The sequence below is a fragment of the Teleopsis dalmanni genome, chromosome 2 (genome assembly GCF_002237135.1).
Source record: "Teleopsis dalmanni isolate 2A chromosome 2, ASM223713v2, whole genome shotgun sequence".
In the NCBI taxonomy this organism is placed as follows: Eukaryota; Metazoa; Arthropoda; class Insecta; order Diptera; family Diopsidae; genus Teleopsis; species Teleopsis dalmanni.
The window spans coordinates 95274092-95292586 of record NC_051847.1 but is presented as its reverse complement, the minus strand read 5'-3'; the positions used below and the strand labels follow the sequence as shown (position 1 = coordinate 95292586).

At 28.5% G+C, this 18495-nt stretch overlaps 1 protein-coding gene across 2 annotated transcripts; it reads right to left on the bottom strand.

Annotated features, from left to right (window-relative positions):
- Window positions 1–1053: 1053 nt before the first annotated feature.
- Window positions 1054–15493, bottom strand: LOC119682328 (Bardet-Biedl syndrome 4 protein homolog). Of its 2 annotated transcripts, XM_038095740.1 has the most exons (10): window positions 15385–15493; window positions 15172–15311; window positions 14800–14912; window positions 11168–11458; window positions 10683–10836; window positions 8701–8823; window positions 8510–8594; window positions 3799–3885; window positions 3388–3596; window positions 1054–1427 (listed from the first exon to the last, which is right to left on the bottom strand). In XM_038095740.1, exons 1-10 carry the CDS (start codon window positions 15455–15457, stop codon window positions 1164–1166), a joined length of 1539 nt encoding a protein of 512 aa, XP_037951668.1. In that variant the 5' UTR covers window positions 15458–15493; the 3' UTR covers window positions 1054–1163. The 2 variants fall into 2 exon arrangements, with proteins under 2 accessions (XP_037951668.1, XP_037951669.1); XM_038095741.1 differs by lacking the exon at window positions 3799–3885.
- Window positions 15494–18495: the final 3002 nt, after the last annotated feature.

The following is an 18495-nucleotide window of genomic DNA, read 5'->3' as shown; positions in this document are numbered from 1 at the left end:
TACTAAATAAATATTTTTTTTCGAAAGTGGCAACCTTTTTAGGCTTACTGTCAAAATCATATGTTAATCCGACCATTTGTTTACAAGTTACAGTGCTTTAAGTGACGCTACTTTTGAGTTTTCAAAAAAAATGAATTCAAAGCAATTCCGTGTGCTGATTTATCATTGTTTTTTAATGAAAAAAAATACTGTTCAATGCCAGGAATGGCTTGAAAAACATTATTCGGACTCTGCTCCATCAAAAAGAAGCATTTCTTATTGGTATGCCGAATTGTACAGACACCGATGACATTCCATCTACTGGACGGCCAAATGACGCTGTTATTCCGGAAAACGTTGAAAAAACACTGAAAATCATTATGTCCGACCGTAAAGTGAAAGTGAGGGAGATTGCTGACATTCTACAGATATCAGCAGGCAGTGTACACACCATAATACACTAACATTTGGGTATGAAAAAGGTGTTTTCCAAACACCGGAGCAAAAACAACAACGAATCGATGATTCAAAGAGCTGTTTGGACATGTTTACGCGCAATAAGTCGAAGTCGGATCTTGATTGGTGTCATGATCTTGGTGTCATGCTATAATCTACTTTGGTTCCCCTTTCATAAACCTTCAACCAATATTGTTATCACTTTAACTTTTTAAAAGAGTTTTTTTCGAACAGTAGTGAACTACAACAACAAAAATTTTGTTTTTTATATTATTTTAATTAATTGACTTTTTGGCTGACCATACACCTGTTTATAGTATTGCCAAATACCCATCATCAGTGGTCTTGGAAATAATTCTTGTGTTTAATTAATTATAAATAATTATTTGTTGAGACTGCAAGTACCAGGATTCAAACTCGGGTATGTATGACTAACGGCAATTTTTAAACTAAACAAATGATGCCTTAGATGATAGTTCCATTTTACATATGTTGCTAAAATAATATTGCCGTATTAGGATTACATATTAGGTAATACTTTATTAGAAAATTTTAAATTAGTTTAGTGTTTGAGAGTAGTAAAAAATTTTTTAAACAAAATAATTTTTCATTCTTTATTAAATTTTATAATTATTTCTTTTGGTCATATCAATCACAATCTAATAGAGTATTTTATTGCCTGCTGAGTTCCTTGTTCAGTCACGTACACTGACAGCTTTTGAAAAATATTACGCGTCCACTTTTTCGTCTGGCACACCACCAGTTGAATTAACAACCGTATTAACTTCCAATGGGAATTCTGATTGTGCCTCGCTAAACACTAAATCCTCATTATGAAGTTTATTCGCTAAACGGTTGTTGTTGCTGCCACTGTTATGTTGCGTGGTCACGATATGCGTGGGTGGTGATGGGTTCTCTTCATCAACAGGAGCAAATATAAAATTATTTGGAATTTTTAAAAGTGATTTCAGCTTAGTTGCTTGAAACTTGTACTGAAATATTTAAATAAATTAAGTAAATTATAGTTTATAATTAACAAAATATATTATTAAATTATAGTACAAATATTGAAGTTAGTGAGTATCAAAGAAAATGGAAAAATTAAAAATAAAATTCTTAATTCAAAATATTTCGATTTGAAATAACATTTGCAGCTATTTTTTTAATATTAAGAATTGAATAAATATTATTTTGTAGAAAAGTAGTCATAAAAATAAACAAACAAATAACTAAAAGTTTCTATCTACTACTTAAAAATAGAATTCTAAAAGAACACATTAACATATTAATTAACTGTTCTCACAGTATTTACGTGACAATTTCAAATCTTCCATAATCTCATGGACGTACCTAGGAAATGAAAGAAGTGCGGGCTATTTGACTCAAGGACGTTTTTTTAATACAAAAATATTTTGGAAAAAAAAAGGAAAGGTTATTGCATTGAAATAATCAATAATCAATCAATTAACCTAAGTCAATAACCTAAGATGTGTTTTCAATAGCTAAACATTACTATCTGGGACATCGATATAGAACATGCCAATATTTGCTTCAACGATCAATTACATTTAAGAGATCTTTACTACATTGCTCCCCTAAGTCTAATATTTATTATGAGATATTATTTTGTATACACTTAATGGGGAGCGAGGGCACTGCTTCATATGCACCCATAAATAATCGCTTAAGTTCTTCGCACCTAATTCAAATCATCACATGTACATATACAATATTAAAAATTTGGCATGAAGGTCAACAAATTTTTATATGATAGTTCCATTTGAAAGTTTTGTTTTGATCATTACCTAATTACAATATGAGTAATATAAACAAGCAATCAGTTATTAACCTTTTATTTTAATTTTATTCTTAAACTATTTTAATGAAAATCTAGAAAATATAAAATAAGAATAAATATTCTATAGATGGTAAGAAGAAAATGAAAAACGAATGTAAATTTAAGAAACCTATTTATTTTATTTATTTCGGGGAATAAGTATCAGTAAAAAAATAATGTAGCACGAATGTAAATCTAAGAAACCTATTTATTTTATTTATTTCGGGGAATAAGTGTCATGTGTTTTAAGAATATAGGTAATTCATTTCACTAATAACTAATAAATAGATTTTAAAAAAATAAAGAATTTCAATGTATAAAGGAAAAATGTTTCATTATCGAATAATCATAAAATTAATAATTAGATTAAATCGATATGGATTTATGCGATCTTTATTGTCGTTCCCTCTGCTGTTTAAAAATTTACTACAAAAATATTGTAATCTTAAATAACATTAAGAGTGCCAGTAACATAGTCAGTACTACGCCATCTAGATATTTGATTTTTTTTAATAAAGACTAAATAAATCTTTTAATAAGACTAAAAGATTGGTAGCTATTATTTGGAAAAGGATCAGTAAAATTTTTGTTTTGTCATTAAAGATGATATCTTCACCCACGTCTTCCTTCTATTATTCTGGTTTTTTTAAGCTCATATATGCGCATATAAAAACCGTTCAAAAAACTATATTACTTTAAAAAATATTTTAAACAGAAATTACAATTTTTAACAAAAATAAATGACCAGATACAAATTTTAAATTAATTTTTTTTATTTCAATTACATGTGCGAATACATTTCCGAATTAAAAATATAAAAATATTTTAAAAATCTATTTAAGTGCATAATGATATATTGATTTAAAATATAGAATTTACAATAAATATATATTTTTTTTTGAAAAAAAATAACTACCAAAAACTTAACGTAGTGCAATAAATATCTATGAAATAAAATATCTACTTTAATAATAAATTTATGTCAATGTAAACATTTTGTGAAACACCATAACTAATTATTCATGTGTGTATATTAAAAAACTAATGAAATCAATTTATTTCCATTGACCAACAGAATAAATCCACTGAAATTTTCTTAATTGTTCCAAACTTACTTCAGTTGGTAAAAGTAAATCCTGCGATGTGGAGAGGAAGAGATTGTACTGCTCGGATGCCATAGCAATTCGTCCTGTTTCATAACAAAATAGTGCGAAATTTAAATAAATCAGTGGGTTGCGTGCATTGGCTTTCTTGGACACAATCCCACTTGACCGCTCGAACGCAGTAAATGCATTTTCCGAATCTTCTAATTTCCGCAAACAAACTGTAAAAATATATCAAACAATTACTTTGTACTAAACAAAAAAATCTTATAGAACTGCAGATATTCTCTGTCCTTTAAATCAGTTTAATTAAAAGAGGAATGTCTGGCAAAAAGAAGAACCGAAGCGAATGTAAAAGGAAGAAATGAAAAAAGATAATAAATGGCTTCCGTTGAAGTACGTAAAACGAGCATTTACACTTACTTCCGAGTAGCATATAACATTCAGGACTATCCTTGCGCAAGTTTATGGCGGCAGCAAGTGTATGAAATGCGCTCGAATACTGCTGAGCTGCAAAAGGACGAATTCTTTAAAGAGTTCTAGGATTTAAGTATAACGATTTATTGAAAAAATGTGTGCAAATATTTCAAATGTGTATGTTGCAAATATTAGTAAAATGTTTTTATAATAAAGTTTTTGTTTATTTCAAAATGCATAAATACGAATTATATTACCTTTAAACCTTATTCATTATGTTGCGTTTTTTATTTCTGAAACTTTAATTTATAAATATAAAATATTTATAAGTCACTTTTTACAATTTGAGTTCCCCAAGAGACCAAAAAAGAACCAAAAGTATTTGTCAATCAAAAAATGCATTTAATAATATTTTGAAATGTATTTCTAGAACTGTTCTGTGCTGTCAAAATTTAAACGTGAAGTGTAAATTTTAAATGAAGACACATCTTGTACTAAAATTATATACTGTAACATTAGGTAATTAGAGAACCCTGTCGGCAAATTCCAAGTCACATTGACTGGCTGCCATTTTCATTGACAGCCAGTCAGCAATAAAAGCCCATGAATCTTTCATAACAAAATCAAAGATAATAAAGGAATGTAGAGAAGCACTTGACGAGTTAAATCGCTTGACTGATATCACCCTCATCTGGGTTCCAGAACATAGGAACATCGAAGGATGTGTTACTGGCGGTACCGGTTTATATTACCCTAGACACCATTAAGAGAAGTGCCTTCCTCTACTTTCTGCAACTTGCCAATAACAGATGGAAAGCACTTAAGTCATGTGTAATTTCCACGTTAACATGGCTCATTTATAATAAAAATAGATCCTCGAAACTGATCAAATGAGACCACGTGAAGACGGTAAGGCTTATTGCAGCTCTCTCTGGTCATTGGTGTATAGGAACCCACGCAGAGAAACTGCGCATCCCCAATAATCCTAACTGCAGAAGTTGTGGAAACCCGCAGGAAACAGAAACCATAATACATTTTGTCTGTAAATGTCCGTTTTTAGCATCCAGAAGATATAGGTTCTTAGGAAAATACTCCTTTGATAGTTTATCAGACTGTTCATCGGTGATGACGAAAGATCTATTAAGTTATCTAAATTCGGCGGGATGGATTTAGTCTCTACTCATCTATACTAGGGTTCGAAAAATCGCTAATTAAGGTACGTGGAAGTTATCCAATGCCCTTCCAGTGCAACCAACCAACCAACATTTCTAATAATAAAAATACACTTTGCAATCACTGCATATATCGTAAACTGTTTTAAGAATAACTGAAATATTAATTTTTCGAATATGTTATTGCATGTAATATACAAAATAAAAACCATTAAAGTATTCATAACAATTTTAAAATAAAAAGCAGATTGCACTGCCATTACTGCAAACTTCTGACACAGATGCAGATACAAACACAGAATGATATGTTTTATCTTTTTACACATAACTTATGTGTTTTGTTTTTAATTGATAGATAAGATTATTAAGACTACTTTTTCAATAATAAAACCGCACTTTTTCTACAAAAATGTATGGCAACTTTGAAGTTTTTATATTATTATTTGTCCACATAATACTTATAACTACAATCTTTTAATAAATGAAGAACCCTAATATGTAATTAAATTACACTTTACTATGTTTTGTCCTATCCCCTAAAAAGTTTATACATATATGTTTATGTTTTTTTAATAATATCTATATATAATTAAATAAATAAAAATAATCGCTTAGAAAATATTGTAAATGTTACACTAAAATATTCGTATATTATTAAAGTAAACCTTTAACTAAATTATTCACGTAATATATAGTTAAATAAATTATTTATTTTATTTAATAATAAAAAATTTTTATTGTGATTCAAAACAGAGTTACATCATTATCATTCATATACAAAATACGTCAAGTTAGTAATAAGATCAACATTAAGTTACTTATCTCAAAGCCGGGGTACGGGGTCACATTGATCGGCTGGGAGAAGAAAAAAACTACTATAGTCATGCTTTATTCATGACTTCGAGCTTGAGCTAAACCGTAAACTGAATAATAGATTTTTTTAGAAGCCAAAAACGAAACCAAATGGTAAAATATATACCGGATTTCTTCAGTTCAACACTATACAGTTCGGTATCTGTTAATATATTTTTTTATATTGTTTGTAAATGTATACATTATAATTAATTAAAATTATGCTTTAAATAAATTTTTTTCACCAAGTGTCATTAAATTAAATCATCTGACGTTATACAAAAATGCAACGCACTATTTTACTAAGAGAATAAATATAATGCATATACTTCAAATAGTAGCAACTGCAAATCGATTAATTATAAAATATTGAATAGAATGAGATAACGGGAACCAACCGACATATTTTTTATCAATTGAACTGTAAAAAATATCTCTGGGTTGAAGTCCCGTATCCATCTATAATACAATATACTAAATGACATTATAAATATTATATACCATATATTACTAACCATATGGCTACTATATTTTATATATATATATATTATATTACTATATATGACTAACTAACCATAACCGCAGATGAGGTGAGTTTACGATAAATTGCTAAAGAAATCTGCTACATTTTTGTTCGATAAAAGGTCAATGACTTTTTGAACTGATTGCAATATCCCGGTGAATCAAAATTTTTTATTTTTCATGATACATATTGGTAGAGTAGCTAGATTTGTTATTAGTAGAGTAGCCAAAATCATAAAGACATACTTAATTGCCGGAAAAATATTTATGTCTCTTTAAGAATTTCAGATCTCAATAGGTGTATTAAACAAGCATTTTGATAAAACTGGCGCATGAATGCTATGCCAAGTAAGCTTAGAATAAAAGCTTACTTGACAGAAGAAAACATTCTTACATTCTTAGTGTGGGGCAGGGATAAGCCCCCTAGCCACAAAAGAGTAAAAGTGCGCTAACTCAAAACACAACAACAATATAGAAGATAGAATGTATATATGAAGCGTTCCACACCTTCAAGATGAAATATCCTAATCTTTCTAGAGATAGATATTGTAAACTAAACTATAAACTTGCCAAAGTTGAAATATTTGAAATATTTTAATCAGTAATAATAAATAAGAAAACAATTTTGAATTTTTTCAAACTCAATGAAAGTTAAAATCTTTCTTTAGGCCATATTACCGACTTATCACCATATTAACTCATAACTTTGCAACCTTCAATTAAAAGAAAAATATCCAGTTGTAACAGAAGTACCATTTGCATACTCAGAACAAAATTAAACTTTTTTATATTTTAAATGAAAATTAAAATTAATTACAAAATACATTATAAAGTTATATGACATTTAATTATATCAGTTAAAATATAAATGTATATTGTCCGATATATAATAAATAATCAAATAATCAGCTTAATAAAGGTTACGTACATAACCTCATCATTATGATAAAAAAATTGTTAATTGGAAAGCAGATGGCGATAAGCTATACCCTAATTAGCTTCGTAAAGGTTACGTGTCACTGACACGTTTATTATGATAGAAAACTTCGAAATTGGAAAGCTGATGGCGATAAGCTATACCTAAGTTATTGGGATATACGATATACAAATTTAAATTGAAGTAATTAATATTTTTATATAAACAAAATTGTACTGTAAAATTAAAATTCAAAAATCAGCTAACAGTACTGTGGTCATAGTGGACTGAAGAGGTTGGCCACAATGCACAATTACAATTTTTATAATTGCAAAAATTTTAACAATAAATTTAAATCTGCCGAGTAGATATAAAAGTTATTACAATGAAATAATCATTTAAGTTTTGAGGGTCATTGTATTAAAATCGGAAAGCTACTTTTATTTTTTGAACAACACGGCCTGCACATACACACCCTTATTGATTTACCATCGGTCTATTACAATCAGGAAAGCGTTACGCTCTGTGCTCATTTTCATTATGAAATATTGCTTCGGCCACACTTTAAAGGATGCCTTCGCCGCATTTGCCCTTGGTTACGTCCATGACTACTATTATTACAATGTAATATCATACGTTCTGTTCATGAAATAATTATACTTTAATTTTTCTCATTAAGCGATTGTACAATACATGATATATTATTGTAAATGTATAATTGTTGTGGTGGACATAAATTTTATTTAATAATTGTAGTTAAGTTCTTGTACAGAGAATATATAATACATGTATAATATATATATTTAACATTTTCTATATTAATTTTCTTTTTTAATATTTCTTATAGATTTAAACAGAAACTGTTGCATATCCACATATTCAAATTATACCAGCAAAACATATACATAATAATGAATGAAAATAAAATGTCAACCGTAATCGCTTTATGTCAGATATTGAAATACATTTCGTTTTTTTTTTTGTGGCTATTCCATGAAATTTATGTTGGTTTTTGGTTGATCTAAAAACCAATAATCGCAAATGTACAATTCAGCCAAAATGAACGCACATGTCGACATTAATAAGTCTACATATTAATGTCATGTCATGAGAAAAGCATTTCCAGAACATATTCTGGGCACTTTTGCTTGTGGGTCCATTTTCGAAAAGCATTAGAATTTTACAAAATCATCACTTTAATAATATTTTACTGAATATTTAATGTTAACGTTAATGTTAATGTGTTCTCAATTACCTGCAATATATATTAAACTCAAGTTGTACAGCGCGTTATAGTTTATTGGTGAGAGCCAAATGGATTTTCTTAATGAGGAAATGGCCTGTAAATTTTCAATACATGTTAAAATTTTTAACGCCATATATGTATAAATTCCCCATATACTTATATATAAATGTTATAAGTATTAAATTAAATAGAATACTTACTAGAATATATTTTTGTTTCTTGAAGAAACAAAGTCCTATGTTGTTCCACAGCTCAGCATTATCGGGTTCTGTAATAGCGACTTCTCTGTATTTGGATAAGGCACCATCGACATCATTTCGAGACTATAAACATTTGTCGTAAAATTTTTCAGAAAATAAAATTTATGCACACAAATTCCTTTTTTCAAAGTATATAATTGTATTGTATTGTAATTAGTAGTATATCATAGTATACTGTTTTCTTAGAATAAGAATCAATTAATAACTTATTTGAATAATTGATTTGTAGGATTAATGGCAGAGGCCTTATACTCATCAAATATACATAGTAAGAAACACGTAACAAGTAATATAAGTAATTATAAGCATTCAATAAGTTGAGCTGTATACATAAATACTTATATATATATCACAATGTATATGTATGCAATTTTCTGGAAAAATGACTAATGCTTACTAGACTGTTATATTATATCTTTACGAAAAGAAGTATTTAGTAACCAATAAAAACCAATAATAAATCTAATTCCGGCAGATAATCGTTTTAATCATAGTCCTACAACTTTTTTTAAGACAAAATTTTAAGGTTGTTATTATTTTATAATTATAATTATAACGAAGCAGTAGAAATTTAGCTACTATTTCCAAGAATCTATTTCGATTCCGAAAAAGGAAAATGTACTTATAAACTATTTTCACAGAGGAGAGTTTCAGTGACAACACTTCCCTTTATTGTTCCAAAAAAATTTGAGGTCGAATTATATTAACATACATCAGCTATGTATGAAACATTATACGAGTTCTTAAAAAACGGTTTACCAAACCTCACAATTTTTTAGTAAACGGGTGCTCATAAGTATACTCAGAAGTGAAATTAGAGCGAGAGAGAACATGAATTAATAATGAAAATCATAAAAATCATACTCAAAATCATACTAATATATAATGCAAGGAGTAGTAGGTCCTACCTATGCACTCGAAAATATATCCATACTTTTGCTTTCAATCACAAATTAATGTTTGTTGTTTCTTGAGCAACGCATTGAGAATGAAATTATATTAAGTCAAATAAAAGTTATATGAAATACAGTTAAGTAGTATGTATGTGTTTCGAATGTACATTATTGTATTGCAGTATGTTCACACTATCGGAGTTAATTCTGAAAATATGCAGCAATAAATTTTATGTTTCATACAAAATCTGCTAATAAAATTTTAATGATGTCCATTAATTGTTACCTTGAACATTGTATACTATTGTGTTATTGTCTCCTCCAAAGCATTTATTTTACCTATTCATTATATAATGCTTAAAATGAAATCCATACCCGTAGACTCAGCGAGTCTGAAAGGGGATCTATCATGCACGAGCATCCATTAACAGAAAGGCATCAAAAAGTCTTCACGAGGAATAATATTTAATGTATTATAGTAATATACGTATTTCGACAAAAGCGCTTTGCCAACTTCCATTGACTAGCTTAAACAAATATAAAGATGACATGGTTTTAATATATACCGAATAAATGTACAACATTTAAGTTCAAAACATTAAGAGAACTCCAAACAATACGAATATCGAAAAAAATATAAGTATTATATAAGTATATAAGTATTATAGAACAATCATATTGATTTATTAGAATTAAAGCGATTTTGAAATATGCACCCTATAAAACCAATCTACTTAAAGGAACCTAGAATATTGGAAAGTAGAAGTAGTAGAAGGAAGTAGAGTATAGGAATATGGGAATGTACTATTTGCAATATAAAAAGCATTTAAATTGTATAGTGGTGATACAACTATATACTCAAATACTACTATTTATTAATAAATTTTCATGGTTTTGTCATACTATAATAATAATTCAAAATTTCCATACTATGTACTATGTTAAAGAATAAATTTAATAAAAATAAATTCATTAAATTAAAAATTCTTAACTGCAATTTAATTTAATTCAAAATATATATAAACTCACTTGTAATATAGCACCAAATGCCAGTAAGCCCTTTGAACATTTACCATCGATATTAATAACCTCAAGCAGTCTATCAAAAGCTTTTTGGGTTTCATTTACTTTTAAATAAAGCACACCAATTTCTGTTAAAACTGCAGTATTTTCCGGTGCAATTCTACAAAATAATTTTACTGAAGAATAATTTTCATTACATTAAATGAGTGTATTTGCAGTAAACTTAAAATCTTAATAAATTCTCTAAAGAATTTTTTTTGATAATTTAGTTGACGATGGGAATACTCCAGTTGTCAATTTAATCTTATTCATTTGCGTTTGTGTCATTAGAGTCATTTATTCATTCATAAATTATAATGCACAACGCTAATCAAAAGAACTACTTCCATCCCCACAATAATAATCGTCATTCTAGTCATCACCATCAACATAATTGCGACCACTACTACATACCAGAGAAAAACTAAAGTTGCCATAAGTCATAAACTTACAAAAGGCAATTCTCAAGCACTTCAATTGCTTTGCCGTATTCCTTCTCTTTGCGATAAATTTCTGCAAGCCTTTGAAAACTTTCCAGTTTTTTTCCGCACTGCACAGCTTTCTGAAAGTACATCTTCGCTTCGGCAGCCTCTTGACGTGCCACTTCCAACTGATTACTTGCTGACGATGAACGATGCAGCAAACTACCAATATAATGGTAAATCTCGTGATCTGGCCGGGGTGAAAGTTCTTCGGCCTCACGAAACACATTAAGAGCCTGATTAAAGCGTCCCATAATGAACCTGTAATTGAAAAATATGCGCAGAAAATGAACAAAAAATTAAAAAAATGAAGCAAAATTAAAGCGTGGCCTTAATAAAGTGAATAAAAGAATACACAAAACGTTGAGTTTAGTGATAACTTTCAAGCATTTCTCTCTCACTTATTTCACTTTTATGGAAAAGTTAATACAAATTTAATTATAAATTCACGCCACAGATAAAAATCCATAAATGAATTTTTATCGAAAAATATTTCAATGGAAATTTGCGAATAATGGAGAATTAAATGTACAGAATTGTTGGAATATAGTTTAAATTAAATTAAAATTTAAAATATTTATTTTTGTATTATAAATGAATACGCTTATTTTGCAGAATACTTTTAAATTAACAATTTTAAAAATAAGTTGATAGGATCAGAATAAGAAGATAAAGGTTATTGTTTTCAGGTGCTACAATACCCGTGGACGTCGTTACTTCAATTTTGTGAAGTCTCTTTCATATAACAGAGATATGGAGAAAATCTGCTGTGTATTGTACGTCAAGCGAACAAAGCTTACCTGAATATATTATTCAAAAGTAAATTATAATAAAGTAGACATTTATGTCTTTAATAACATGAACAAGCATAACAGCCGACTCGGGGAGTTCCCAATTTTCAATTTTTAGTTTAACTTAAAACCGTTTATGGGTATACTAAGTATTAAAAACGCATTTATAGTTTATAGTTTAATTATAGTTTAATTAATTATATTTTTTTATATATTTAGGATGTGTGTGAGTTCGCGTAAATGGAGGTAAAGTATATTGAAATTTCTTAGGAATTTTTTGCACTGATCTTATGTAAATATTTATTTATTATTATTTAAATATTTATTTTATTGCACTTATTTATTATTTTTGGTTAAAGTTTTCGAATTTATTTATTTATTTATTAAACATCTTTTAAAATTTTCACATTGGCAATACCTAATTTACCTAATTTTTATCTAATTTACCCTACTCGAAATTCTGGTAAATACCAACATTTGCTGCCATACCGAAATAATTTACTATTTTCCTCAATTTATCACTAAATTACCCAAACTCGCACACGGCCTTAGATAAATTAAAGTATTTTTAGAACATATTAAGGTCGTGTCCGAGTTAGGCTAAGTTGCGTTCTAAATGAGGGAAATACTAAGTTGTGCCGATAATGTAGTGATGTGTCGATACGTGTTGATAAATGGTTAAATGTGTGCAGTGCAAAAAATCTCCTATTTGGTTTAGCATCAAGATTCTAGTTGCTATTATATTGTACTCTTTTAATGTATTTTATTTTTTATAGTGGAATAATGTATGAGCAATTATATATATAATTAGAACAGATTATATATTCAATTATTCAAATTCAATTATTAATTATGTATAATATAATATACATATATTATTACAATTAAAAAGATAATTGTATCAAAATTTTAGCGAGGTCTCTGTAAGTGAAATTCTGTAATCGGTTGGTAGAATCTATCTATCTAATTCTGATTGTATATAATTTTGGAAATTTCAAAGTTTGCAAATCAATCGAAAAAACATATCATACAGAAAAACGTAAACTAGAGATACTTAGACATCAGTGACAATGAAGTTTAAAAGCATTCACTAAACGTAGAATTTTGGTACCTCTATTCTGACGAAGCCGGCCATGTCCTTAATATATATAATAAGTATGCCACATAGACATTAAAAGAAATAAGAACTACCACCTCTCTCTTCATACTTTATACTTTTTTATTTCTGAATACCTTTAATCTATGGATATATATTTTTAATATTAAATTGGTGGGTTTTAGTGTTAAATTATTATATATAATATACAAACTTACATAATATGCATATTGTATATTAAATAATTCAAATAATGTTAATGCCCCGAAATTAAAATATATACATATATATTATAACTGGCAACACACGATTGATGTACTATACGTTTCAATGTTGTAAGCAACTTTTTCAATACGCTATATATCAATATCGCAATGTTTTCGATATATCGAGGTTCAAAGGTGAATACTTTTCACATTATTTTTACTAACTAAAAAACTACAAACCCCATCTAGTAGCAACTAGTGTATCTAATTTTTGTATTGATCACTGAAGCAAGTAGTTGTAAGTTTTTATATAAAATTCTTCATAAATTGAAAAAATTTACTATATAAATACAAAGTATATTAAAATATATTGCTTGAAATATAAAAATTCACAGCAACGATTTTCAAACCGCAGCACTATGGAAATCGGAAAAGTGCCCATTTTTGTATATTAAGAGCTTCAAGTAAAATTTATAATGGATAATTTTATATTATTAATTAACAATTTATTAGTAAACTTGGATCTACATTTTAAATATTATGGAGATTTTATTATACACATGAAGGTCGAATATGTGTTGCAGATGTGACTTCAAATTACGATTAGAAGAATTACTATCAAAATTAAATTTGGCTAACGAAAGTTTCATTTATTACATAGACTTTTATCGAAGATATCTAAATTACAAGAGTTTAACAAAAAATAAAAATTATATAGTATAAAAGCAAAAATATATATATGATCTAAAGGAAGGTATTAATGCAAAAGGTTTTTGATTAAGCAAATCCAAGTATTACTTACACTTGTAGATCAATTTAAATCACTTATCATTTGTACTAAACTATGCAGATAAAAATGTTTGATTGCGCACAAATATTAACACTTTCCAATGAAATGACACTGAAAAGTATGGATCGGAGAGCTAATTCCAATTGTGTATTATATACGAACTATTAAATAACAACTCAATTGGTTATGTGTTAATAATTAACTATCTCTAAATTACAAACTGCTATAATTTCCAGTGAGTTGCTATCTGAAATCGCCGATTCATTGTTTACGATCGCCGAACAAATTTCGACTAATAATAACGTACGAGCTGGTACATAAATCCGTAATGTTTGTGTGTCAACAACCATTAATATTAATGGGGTTCAAATTACAAGCCTCTATTAACCTTTACCTTCTAATGATATGTCATTTGAAAAGAGCGATCAGAGAAGAAACTCTGATTGATAATTTACAACTATTACACAAAGTTTTATAAAAACCATCTGTGTGTCTGCAACCGTTAATAACAAATTGTTGTCAAATTGATAAATACCATTTAAAAAGGACATTGCCTCTTATATTTTACAATACCATTTAAAAGTCTAACCTTTTAAAGTATAAATCACATTAAGAGACCCTCAAATCTGAGAACACTATTAAAAATGTCCTTTTTGAGTGCGATAAATAAAATTATGTGTGGCAGTGCACAAATGTCGATACATTTAAAAAATACTCACAGTGTCTTGCCGATTTCTTTGTACGTTTCCACATTTCTTGAATTCAGTTCGATAGCCTTCTGAAGATTGTGCATGGCTTCAATATGGTTGCCCTCTTCACGGTCAATTAAACCCTGCGCCGCATTTAGTAAAAGGATGGAAGCACAAAAATAAAAGTTTATTTCTATTTTAAGTTAAATTCGATTGAAAGGAAAAAGGCTTAACTTCAAATCTGTTTTGTTTAATTCCCTTTAAGGAGCAAGTTCTGTTATCAAATTGAAATTTACTGAGATTGAAATTAAAACGATTTCAGCTTCACGTTTGACTTACACTTTAATTTGTTGGAAAATTAAATAAATTTCTTAATTAGTTAAAGAAAATATATGGATTCACCTTCACAAAATACAAGTATTCCGGATTCAGATGTTTGTATAACTCCTGGTCGATAAGCATCTTACATCGCATAAAATCCTTACGGGCGAAATAAATATGCAACAACCAATCAATATTAGAGCCCGCTGACATCTTTGGTACTAAAATATTTAAAAATTTTTTAATATTTAATATTAAATACTGAATTCTACAAATTATTGAGTTTCTACGCACTTGTTTTCACAACTTCTAATGATGGTAATACTATTGTCCGACCATTGCACACAATTTCGTCAGCACCTGCCATCAAATGATGAGTAATGAAGTATTTCGAAATCGAGAAATAAATATTCAGCAATTCGACGAAAAATGGAGTAAAATTTATCCAATGCACTTACTTAAATACATTACATTTTTGTTTGTTGTGGAGTCATGTTGCCAACAGTTACGGTTCCATTTCCATTTCCAAGTAAACAAACTATCATTATCCGTACAAAAAAAATTACAAAAATATCAGTTTACAGAAAAAAATAATTTTTTTGCTATTTTTTCATCAAACATTGAAAAAAATCTCCGCTTTAAAAATATATTTTATGTGAATCGTAAAACTATCGTAGTCGTAAAAATATTTAAACGGCAATATTTATTCTTATTAAACCTTTTATACGGGTATGTCATATGGCAAAGAATGCATTTTAATAGAAAGAAATATCACATAAAAAAATCATAATTTAAAAAATTAAGGATTTAAATTTAAATTTTAAATAAGTGAATTTTTGTCTCGCCATACTTTATTACTTTATATACTTTAGTTATTCTAGGTGTTGCCAAATATTCATCATCAACTTAAGAACTTAATTATTTTTGTGGATTTATGACCGGACTTATAATTGCATTCACCATAAAAAAAAAACTCACTCCACATTCTGTATATATTTTAACACATTGACCTATAAAAAGTAGAATAAAATTTTTTTAATGTAACTTATAGTTTGTGTCTTGTTTTAATATCTTTTACATTAATGAAAGTTTCTTCTTAAACTGCAAAAACAGAAATTTTCTTTCAGAGAAACGACTTAAATATATATATCATGTAAAATTATTAATTATTTTATAATTACACTCCAGTATGATTCCAAACGGCTTCAAGTTTTTTCTTAATCGGAATTCTATAATTAGTTCCCTCAGATTTTCTTCAGTGAATATTTTCATTAAAATTTTTTCATTAAAGCTCTCAATCACGTATTGAAAGAAGAACTAACACAATGTCAATATTTTATTTGGATATTTGGTGATATCAATATTTTTAAATTAGCAATATTATTTATATATATAAGTTTTACTAGTACAACTTAGTTTACTAGTACATTAGTATATATATCTAATTTGTTTAGGGACGTATTCAGGGACTTACTGAAGTGGATCTTTTCAAAGCTAATTTAAACTTCGTATGATGTGATGGAAAATTATTCCAAATTTCTTTGAGGTGGAAAGTGTATATGTGTTTGAATCCAAAAAATCTTCATTATTTTATTATTAAACCTTGTGCGGTGTCATGCTGTGGCTGTAGTTGTTTTTGGTGAACTCTGTGCGAATGTAAATTTTGTTTACCATAGTATGAATCTTCTCCAATTCATTTTTAAACAGTCTCTTTGTCTGTTGTCTTATGGATTACATCGGAGTGCCCGATTTGCAATGTCATTTGCCGGTTTGCGGAGAGTGTGTGCTATCTAGGCAAATTTACGTCTTCGAATATCGACGTTAATGTCACTCACATCTGTCCTTGACCAGAGGTCCTCGTTATAAATGTGGTTAGACCAGAAAATGCTGAGGATTTTGAGAAGACAGCTATTGACAAAGCTGCGTAATTTTTTCTGTACTCGTTCAGTGATGAACCACGTTTTGCATCCATATAGAAGGACTGACAAAGCGCAGAACTTGAATATTGTGACTAGTTTTGATACTGTAACTTTGACGACCATATCTTATTCAATGCAATAAATGTACCAATTCCTTTCTTTATTCTTGCCATTATATTCGTCAGTGTACCTCCGGTGGATGTTACCATACTACATAGGTATTGAAATTCCTAAACATGTTCAATCGTTTAACCGTTGAGTTCTAAAGGTTTATTCGACAATGTCTTTATTCGCATTTCTTCAGGTTTTGCGGTATTTATAACGAGTCCAACTTTGAAAGATTCATGTGCGAGATCGTTGTTTTCTTTGTATATCGACACGTCGGTGGGCCACTTCGCATTTGTCATCTGCATAGTCCAAAGATTTAAGTCTGAATGTTGGGTTCAACGGATTCCAAGTGATTACTCGTGGTTTCTTGTGTGTTGCACGCCTAGCTATGGCATCAATGACAATAATAGAGATTAGTGGCAATATTAGACATCCTTGCCTTACACCAAAGACTGTAGCAAAAGTCACTGATATCTTACTTCCTTGTTTTCGTTCGATAATTCTCTATAATTTTTTTTAAAACTAATACCTAAAAAACTATCTTTGAAGTCAATACGGCTAAGGTATATATTATGACTGATAATTAAGGAGCTTACCTGCCGTAAAAATTTAATACCACGCTGCTCTTATTATATAGATCGGTATAATGCTCCTATCAACAACCTTTTTAAACAAATTTAATTTGTATCCATGGAATCACAACATATAAATATAAGTTACTCTTGGAAAACGAGCGCGACCGAATTCAAGTTCTTTCCGTTTTGTGAAAATCCATCTCCACATTGAATTACTACTTGACGTCTGAAGACTTAAACCAATATTCTTTCAGTGTGAAATATGAATATTGTGGCTACCCGGATGCTGTCGTCACAGACTTACTCCTCTGGTAGAGTGCCACAAGTATCACCCACTTACTAGTAATATGTTCCAATTCAGTTCAGTCTAATGAAAACTTCACCCAAACTTATGCCTAGCTTTTTTTTGCACTTTTAACTTCATATTAACAAAATTTTTGATCATTCTTTAAGAAATCATTGGAGCTGATAAACTGTATTTAGATGATCTCTGAAAATAGTTATAACTTGAATTTACATATTCTATATTTACACATGCTTACATATATATATATACAGAAAAAACTGTTGCATTTATTACTAATGACTAAACTTATGATTTTGTTACTAATACTAAAAAGGTCTTCCGTACTAGTTAATTCATAGAGTTTAGAATATCATGTATATTCAATGTTTATTACATTAATTTAAAAATATTAATTTTTTTAATTTATTAAATTTATTAAATTATTAAATTAAAGTAAACAGTTCTAAAAATTTCATTGTTTTGGTTCAGTAATTTTTTAAAAATTAAATATATTTTA

Bases quoted from the DNA above. Each gene is read 5' to 3' on its own strand.
- LOC119682328 (XM_038095740.1), bottom strand. From the start codon at position 15,457: ATGGCAGGTGCTGACGAAATTGTGTGCAATGGTCGGACAATAGTATTA. The intron at 3,886-8,509 runs GTAATTGAGAAC...GTCCTTTTGCAG, and splicing joins GAGTTTAATATATATTGCAG to CTCAGCAGTATTCGAGCGCA. The intron at 3,597-3,798 runs GTAAGTGTAAAT...ATATTTTTACAG, and splicing joins ATGTTATATGCTACTCGGAA to TTTGTTTGCGGAAATTAGAA.